We start from the raw sequence: 9,450 nt of genomic DNA on the forward strand, positions 1-9,450 counted from the left end.
TCTATTGAAGAAGGCAAAGAAAATGATTTAATTATTAAAGCAACAAACGGAAACATCAAAACGCGGACAATTCGAAAAAAACCTTTTATTTTCACTAACGCTACAGGCAATAAGAATAAATAACCAGCGAGCTCCACTCTTAGGCTTGTCTAAAGCTATATATTATCTTCAAAATAATTCTTGGACGAAAGCGAGGGGGAGGGGGGTGAATTTAAACTGTTTAGACTTGTAACTAAACTCCGGCGTCTCGGCCCAAGCCCTTCCAGCTTTCGTTTACCGGACCTCACTGGAAAGAGAAAAATTCACTTCGTCGTGTGCCCATCTATCCAGTCCTGTTGCTTCAACATATCTTGAAAAATCCCTCACGATCGACTTTCAGCCTCTGATAACTGAAAAGGTATGAACTCTCTTCTTCTATTGTAACACTCGGCAAAGCTAGACAGTGTACATGACAATCAAATAAGTTCGGAAGCCTTCATTTGGTTTCCGTTCTCTCGAAGTGTTACTGAGACGTGCATATTGTGTATTGAAATTAACCAAGAGAGGATAATGGTTGAACACAAGTTAGTTTGTGCAGTGCTTAAATTAGTTGTACGAACTGCTAGATTTCGTTCGTTCCCTGCCTTGATTCAAGAAAGCACGAGTACTCACGGCTTTGGCACTTCCGGGTTCCCTTTTAGTGGCGTGGGACCGTATGAATAAACGAAGAGCTATGAAACAAGTCAGGCAATGATTTTCTTGTGAGTATTTTCAAAAAACGACTGCCCCTGAAAATATGCTACAAGATTAAGTCTAAGAAAGGTTAAAAACGGCCGCCACCCGGGATTTTTCGAATTTGAATGGAACTTTTCACGGATTTGAAATGAATGAAAATGAAAGTTCAGTTTCACTTCCGTCGCCTGAGTGTCAAGTAAAAAAAATGCGAAATTTATCAAGAATTCATAAGGTACGAGCCCACTAGCAGCGGGAGTCAGATCACTGCAATGGACATACAGCATGTGCAGGAAAGGGCCGATTTACACGGTATTTACAAGCTCACGACTCACGACAAGCCTATGACATGACTTACGATTGTCGCAGCGTTTAAAATGCTACCACATTTTTATCACATCTTACAAGTCAGCCCAATCTTGATCGACCATCACAAAATGTTTATCTTTTGAGTGTCACGCAAAAGATTCACACTTCATGATAATTATTCTAAATTTAAGAATCATGTTCTGATAGTCGCCGTTTAATGCGATCACCGGGTAGACCTTGTCCTTTCCTCAACAAAAGTTGTAGCTTTAATTGATTCGCAATATGGCCTTTCAGTTTCTTCAAGAGAATTGACTCAATAAGATATCAGTGATTTGAGGAATGAAAGTCAATACGTTATTACTCATGTGGACTTTTGTTTTTGGTGTCACATTAGTGCATGTAAATGTAAATTGATGCTTGCATACATTTACACACGACTAACTTTACGTGAGGTGGGGGATAGGGGAGTCTAAAAATTTATATATATTTTGGAATATCAGTCCATTTTGCATGAAAAAAAAAATAGTGCGTGTTCGAAGAAGTCAACCATCCGTCTCATGTTTCAAGCCCTTTAGATGTGCATGGTCGCCCCCGAATCATCGCTTCTTTACTGGACCCATCCTCCGTCCAAACTTTGTTGTTTGGTGTAGTCGTGGTCGTATGGAGCTGTTAGAATTAAACCTTTTTCGATTGTGGAGCCAAAGGTAATTTGTTGACATTAAAAGACATAATTATATTTTTTCTAATTTTTGTTTTGCGAACAAGTACTTTGCACGAGAGCGGGGATTGATGTAAGACCATATAAAGGTCAGGCAATTTATACTGATCTTGATCAACAAGCCGGTCATCTCCTAGTGATCTTTGAGAACCTTGGAGCAGCTTTGAGAATTACTTTGAGCGAAACTGTTAATACCTGAGAAACACTGATCCGACTTTTAGCAATCTAAGCTGTTCTTAGAACTACTGTAAAGTTATTGTCAGACTAGTATAGGCATGCGACGAATTGAAAATTAGGAATAGTTTCAACAATACAGGCTAGTTGTTGGCATGCATTCTGTTTATTTGGTGGCAAAGGAATTTCGAGGATGCTTCAAGGGGAAATTCTGGTGTTCTGTCTTACTTTTGTTTTATTTAGAGGCCATTTATTTACCAGTATTGAAAAGTTTGGTTCACATTTACGTAATGTAACAAATTAATCGCCTGAGGCTTACACAGATTTTGTATCCCTTTTACATTCTTGAGTTAATTCGACTCGCCATTGATGTACAGACAAACCCAGGTCCTAGACTGGGTCTTAGAATTGTTGATCCAACTAAAACTATTGCCGCATCATATAGTCAAGGTAATGTTGAAGTATTTGGTACGGCAACTGCAAGCACACAATGTGTGGCAATGTCTCTCTCGGCACTTGTTTATAATTTCAGAAGTCCAATAACCTCTTCAGCTGACTTGGTTCAAATTATGAACATTGGGAATAATATGTATTCAGCTATGTCACAATCATGCAAACAGGGGCTCCTATTGTTGACAGATTTGCCTGTTATGGATAGATATCAGTTGACATACAGTGAAAGTTATAGTGGTTTGTTAAATAGTGCACTTCCTATAATTGCAGAATTCCTTTATGTTGTACCACTGTTAGCTGCCTTTAAGCATACATTAAAGAATACATTAAATTTTACTTTAACAGTTGACATTTACACAGTAGCAATCTACTGTCTGCCTAATGGGAGGTGTAAAGTTTGTGATTCTCATAGCAAAGATTTATTACTTATGGGACACCCATTTGGAACATGTACTTTAATTAAAATAGATTCATTAATGAATTTGGTACAACATTTTCAGAATGCACAAACATCTGATACTTATGAGATTAAACATGTTAACATTATGAAAATGCAAAGCAACAGTGAAAGCATGGTTCATTCATTATATGCTCAAAACCAGAATGTTATACCCTCGGAGCACTTAAATGATGTTTATCTTTGTTCTTGCAAAGAATGTTCTGCTGTGTCATCTTATTCTATTTGTTTTTCCACCTTAAAGTCTTGTAACTATTGGACCTCTCAAATCCGTTGATAGTATCATTGAGAATGGAAGATCATTTTATCAGAAATGTTAGGCTGCGTTCACACTTGGTGCCCGAGTACGGTGCCCGAGAACGATTCTTGATGGGCACTAATGTGAACACACACTTTTTTCAAGTGCCCACTCCAGAATTCGGGCACGGTGCCCGTGCCCGAGTACAAGGTCTCGACCTTGTACTCAGGCACTGAATTGGGCATCAACATATCGGGTACCTAGTGTCTGAACACAGCACCATTTTGTGCCGGTGCCCGGGCACAAGTGCTCGGGCACCAGGTGTGAACACAGCCTAATATTACTCGTGCAATTAGACATAGGCACTGGCCATGCAAAAGTTATATTCATGGAGCAAGATGTCAAGGACATTTATCTTGTAATGTGGTTCCCAGTAAACAACAACTTAAAACTGCCATTATGGATAATAAGGAAAGCAGCACAGGCTTTTTTATGTAGATTTCTAGCTATTTCCTTATAGTTGTGTTTTCCAGTGGCATGCAAAGCAAAAGACGAGTTACCATGTTTTTGTGTACAATGGTTCTGAGCCAATAAATGTACTGAAATATTTTCAGATGTAGATTCTGTTACTGATCTCTTTAATTTGTTCTGCGATTCCAAGTAAATTTAATTGTTTTGAAACAAAGTACGAGTGTGCATTTCTTAAATCTTTATGTAAACTATCAAATATTGAAAAGAAAAAAATAATAAGACAGCATAAACCTAATTCAGAAATTGCAGCAACTGGAAGAAAGAGGAGAGAAACAAACAGCTCAATGGACCCAGAGAAAATATAAGAACTTCTTTCAAATTGTTTTGAAAAGTACAGGTCTCTATGGACCCATCCGAAAAAAAAAAAAAAAAAACAGGATCTTTCAAATAAAGTTCTCAAACTCATTACTAATTCATAAGGTGACCTCCAGCCAAGAGACGCCAATTTCGTCACATGCATGTGGTTTGAAACCCCGGTGAAACACTGGAATGACGCTCTATCCATGAGTTTCATGTAATATATATCAAACCCTTGAGTTTGATAAAGCATCAAGCCCTAGAGTTTGATAAAGCATCAATTCTAGCGAACTCATTTCTTAATTTAAATATTAGTAACACATATTTGAATACTTAACATTGTTCTTGGTTAATGATGCCGATTGAGAAGAAATTTCAAAAACTCGTGCTTCGTGTTTCATCGGGGTTTCCAAACACTCGAAAATCATAAAAGCACTCGGCCTACGGCCTCGTGCTTTCGTCAGTTTTCTCGTGTTTGGAAACCCCGATGAAACACTCGCACCCGTTTTTGAAATATTACATGAAAAGTATAAATCAATGAACTCACATGATAAAGAGCAACTTCTCTCAAACTGTCAACAAAGGTACAAATAATCATAGCGCATGAGTTTAGGCTAATTAGAGCCTCTTTTTCATTAAGAATCGTTGGTGACAACTGACATGCTATTTCCGGATTATTAAATTATGAAGAGCACCCAGCGAAAAAAATTTCCTTGATTGAAATTTCGCCCAGCGATCCCTTGACTTCTCGACAGAGGTTCTCGACGGAAAAATCAAGTTACTGTAACATTATCTAAGAGATTTTACAGTCAAGGGAAAGAGTTGAAAACGTTTTTAAAAGGGTTTGTCTTAATTGAATTCAGAAGAGTCAGCCTGCATTTCCGGGAAGTATTAGTTCGCTAGGAAGTTCGCGGAAGGTGGCTTTCACACTTATTTTTTGAAACAAGATTTTCCCCCCCTAAAGTTCTACTAGTTGATGAAAAAAACATCCTTCCTACCTCGTTGCAGGACCTCTCCCTTGGCTAGAGTTCCTTGTAACGAGGTTGACATCATTCGTGCTCTATAAGATAGTAGGGAGTTTCAGAAACGACAACGGCTAGGACTACGACAACGCTACAAAACAATAATATCATTGATTTAAAAAGCATAAATAATCGTGCTGCACCTGCGGCGCGGATTTTAGAAAGTATGTTTGCGGTCCTCTGCATAACGACAATGTGAATTCACCGCCAAATTTGAGGTTTTGACAACGGAAGCATACAACGGATAATCTTTCATTCTCTATTTTCACTCTGCACCCGCTCGTACCAATTTATTTAATTTTTAGGATACTTTGCGCATATTGTAGACTTATGAGACTTATGATAGAGCTAAGTTATAATATGAGGTGACGTTTTCGTCGACCGTCGCCGTCGTACGCGTAGGTCTTAAAGTCCCTATTTAGACATGCCCCTCTACAAAAAATACATTTAAAAAAAAAAAAACATAATACATATGAAGTTTGGAAGGACCAAGGACGGACAACCCCTGGAAGACATTTTCATTGGGAGAAAAACTTTTTATGCCCTGAGCGGGATTTGGACCTACGTCCCCCTGATTACCGGTTGGGTGTGATCACCATCAGAGCAACCATGCTGGCTACAATGAAAATGCCTTCCAGGGGTTGTCCGTCCTTAGTCCTTCCAAACTTCATTAATTAATTACATTTCGCCAAGGCTTGGACTGTGAATCCATTTGTGATCCTCCTGGGGGGCAGGGATGCGCTGTTGGCTCGAGAGACCTTCTTAATTAACTTGTATATATATATATATATATCTTAAAGTCTGACCACTCCCCATAGTGGCTTTGCAGAGTCAATGAATCACAACGAAACGGCGGAACAACATCAACAACAGTTACTGTTAAGAATCCCGACTGGCTGGAGGCAAACCAGTTGCTATTTACAAGTGCAACTGGGAAGTTGAACTAGGGATTACCAGGATCAAATTCAACGAGTGGCCAGAGAGGGTCTTGCACCCGGGATCTCCGGATCTCAATGCAAGCGCCCTAACCACTGGGCCACACTTCCTTTTAGGCTTTTTGTTGAATTTGTTCCTAAGGTGGCCCTGACTTTTCATGTAAGGATATTCAGTCAATGAAAAGCAAATTTTCCGGATACGGCAACTTTTTTCTCGCAATTTGCGAACTCGTCCGTACTTACTCTTCCTCCAGCATAAGTTAGGCCCGTTTCAAACATCGCATTTCACATGTGCCGAATCTAATGTAAATGACCGAAAACAATAGATTTTTCTCATTTGCATTAGATTCGGCACATGTGAAATGCGACGTTTAAAGAAGCTCGAAATAGTTTCTCCTTTTCTTCAAACAAATAAACATACTCTGTCCTTAGATACAGTTTAAGGTAATCATATCAAGACGAAATTTGGCAAGGGTATTAAGTACCCATTATAGATTTCTCACATCACATTTTCCTCCAAAATAACGTTACCGTGGCAACGATATAAGGCATTTTGTTGAGCCTTAAAATCAAGCTATATTGTCTTTTTAAAAAAAAACGGGACAGTGAAATCTTCCCATTCAACCTTACCAGATAATGTTAGAAATAGTCCCTAAAATATTTTAAATTCAATAAAATCTGTAGGTCAGTTTTTCAGAAAAAAATCAGTTTTTTTCTTTTAATGTGCCTCGAATATTTTTTCTTGTTTTCACCTAAAGAATTTTTTTAAAATTGAAAGACAAACGTTTTAAATTAATTTAAGCTAACATGAAAAAAATGAAGAAAACAAAAAAAAAAAAATCACCGTCCGGAAGCAGAGATATAAAAAAGTAAAGTTGCAAAATCAGAAAAAATGAGGGGATTACAAGATCAGCATTTACGGATGCGTCACCTGCTCATTCGATTGCACGTGCGAGTGGAGCTACAGGCAAGCACAAACGGCTTTAAGTGACCATTAAACCATTTGTGTTCAATTTTCGTAGTTTTCCTAAATAGGAGTTGTCTATTTATATTCCATATATATAGGAATTAGAAGAAAGGTTAGCGAAATTGGCGGTATTTGTTTATTTCTGGTGACTCATTTTGAATCATGGGCTGACGCGAGCAGCTTTTAGAATTGCGTGTGGGGCTTACGTTCGCGGCGGTTCAGCTACCGATTTCAAGCAATAAGATAAGTTTCTCAGCGTAACTTCTAGGTAATGGTTAATGCAATTTTTCTTGTTTATTTGAGGAGCAGAGTTTAGGAGACATTTTGTGACGTTAATTAAGGGTTAACGCACTCAGCGAGTGAACTATCGGGATTTACTTGCACAAGTTCACTAACAAAGAATGAGAAATTTCAATACCGCATGAGGCTTTACCCAAGGGGGAGGGGCCCATCCACATTCTCAGCGCGGCTTCGCCGCTCGCTAACTTGCCTCTCGCAAGGAACATAGTTCACTTCCGGTTGCCGTCCGCTTCTCAAAAACGGGCGTGCTTAAGTTCCCTAATACCGCCAGCTAAGCAGGCTATGTACAAGTAAAATACAGCAGCTTCTTATTGAGTGCCATGAAACCCAAACCAATAAGAGAATAGAAGTGGACTATTATCAGCACCTATCTCGATAGCCGAGAACGCGCGGCAAAATAGCTGATCGAAAAAGCATACAACTGAAGCGGATGAGTGACGGGGGAGGGGGCAACATGGTTTCTTCTCTAAATTATCGCTCCCCTTGTGGAATGAAGTGTTTCTTTTCTAGTCTTCAAGTGGCGCAAAAATTATTATTATTTTTTTTAATGTTAATAATCACCAAGAGCAGCAATGCAAAACCACTTTGACCACAAAATAGACCATATTCGTATTCTCAGTATTGGACTGGAACTAGCTTACAATGGAGGCTAATGCGGGGGAATATTTTAAAACGCATTTGCATTTGAAAAGATTTTCTCGCATTGGCCTCCATTGCAAGCTAGTTCCAGTCCAATATTGAGAATACGAATATATGGTCTATTAATTTCGACTCACAAACTAAAACCGTTTTTTTTTTTTATTCTTTGAGTTGCTTCCAACGCTAACTCCTGTGCCACAAAGGAATGAACTGATTGCTGTTTTTGTTTCAATTCAGTTCGTGTGCCTCCTCGGTATCAACTAGAATGGCGACTACACCGGGAGGTAAAGGTGCAGCAGTTGTTAAGGAAGTTGTGGACACCATAAATGGACTGGGTATATTTCCATACGATCACAAGTTCCTCTGCCGTGTGGCCTGGGTTGAGTCAAAGTATGGACAAGATAAGGGAACCTACAGACCTGGATATTATGGGGGTATCTGGCAGGTAATCAATGATATCAGGATTTTCCAAAGTGTGTGATTTCACTTTCTAGGACCGTAAACCGAATTTTTATTTCCATGTTTTTAAACTTAAGTATTTTTCAACATTTTTCCTTTCTCTGTCATAAAAGTCGAATCTTTTTCAATTCTATTATCGTTTTACTGTCAGTCAAACCTCCGCTCTCAAACAGTAGTGTGACCAGACAAACAGTATCCACCAGATTGCAACGACCGTGACGTAATGGCAAGGACTTTGAAGGCAGTGTCGTAATGTGCGACTCATTTGAAACGATTAGGTTAAAGTACTAGAAGATGTAGGTCCTTAAAAACTTGGTTTTGCTTGCCGTTTTCGAAGTTGATCAAAATGTTAAACTGGGAAACTTTCCGTTTGTTCAAGACCCCCCCCCCCCCCCCCCCCTCCCTCCAGGACTAGCAGGCGAAGAATAGATAACATCCAGCAAAACCACAGATGACATAGACCATTTTACGGATACGGCGGCCATTTTGAAATCCATTGTTTCAAACAGCTATTATGGGATTCTAAGGGGGCAAATGCATATTAATTTGCCCCCTTGGAATCCCATAATAGCTATTTGAAACAATAGATTTCAAAATGGCCGCCGTATCCGTAAAATGGTCTATTTCTTTATGTTTTACACACTGAACATTCCCACCCCAAAAAGGACTAAGTACACGAAAGAGAAATCTTAACAGTTGTTGGTCTTGTTCAGTTCTGTGGTTTCGTTGACTTTGTTTTATTGTCTCGGGGAGAGGTCAATTGAGTATGTATGTTTTAGGTTTTTAGCCGTACAAGTGGGGTAGTTAGGTTCAAACACCGATTTCAAAACGATTAACCTTTCAGTAATTGTGTTAACAGCTTGCCTCGTTTCCCGATCAGCAGCGAATATCGGCGGCAGTGAGAAGCAAAAGATACGGAATCGAGTCCCTTACTCTTCCGGATCTTTTCTTTAATTATTTTTAGCTTTAATTAAAATTATTTCGGAGTACGAAATCAGTTTACTTATAGTACCTTCACCGCTAAGGGCCGGAAAGGTGGCTTACGAGTTGTACGTTTTTATAGACTCTGCTAGTAAAAGTAGCACACTGCTCGGTTTTTGGCCAAAATAAGCTAACATTATTCCCTTTCTTAAGTTCCAAATTATGTTGTCTTAAAACGTGGTAAATAGGTCAAGAAATACCTTTTCTTTCTTTAGAGGTTGTTAATTTTTCATTTCCTGTTATTATTCGTGTTGGTCTA

The 9,450-nt window shown here is 38.9% G+C and overlaps 1 protein-coding gene across 2 annotated transcripts in view; it reads left to right on the forward strand.

Annotated features, from left to right (window-relative positions):
- The first annotated feature begins 270 nt into the window (after positions 1-270).
- Positions 271-9,450, forward strand: part of LOC138042112 (uncharacterized) — a 10,568-nt gene continuing 1,388 nt past the window's right edge. Inside the window, exons 1-3 of one of the 2 annotated variants that reach the window (XM_068887868.1) lie at positions 274-397; positions 1,588-1,724; positions 7,989-8,196. In XM_068887868.1, coding sequence (XP_068743969.1) covers positions 1,681-1,724; positions 7,989-8,196 — 252 coding nt within the window. In that variant the 5' untranslated portion in view covers positions 274-397; positions 1,588-1,680. Of the gene's footprint in view, positions 398-1,587; positions 1,725-7,988; positions 8,197-9,450 lie in introns of both variants that reach the window. The other variant, XM_068887869.1, reaches the window with a different exon arrangement.

The sequence above is a fragment of the Montipora capricornis genome, chromosome 3 (assembly GCF_036669925.1).
Source record: "Montipora capricornis isolate CH-2021 chromosome 3, ASM3666992v2, whole genome shotgun sequence".
NCBI classification, from domain to species: domain Eukaryota; kingdom Metazoa; phylum Cnidaria; class Anthozoa; order Scleractinia; family Acroporidae; genus Montipora; species Montipora capricornis.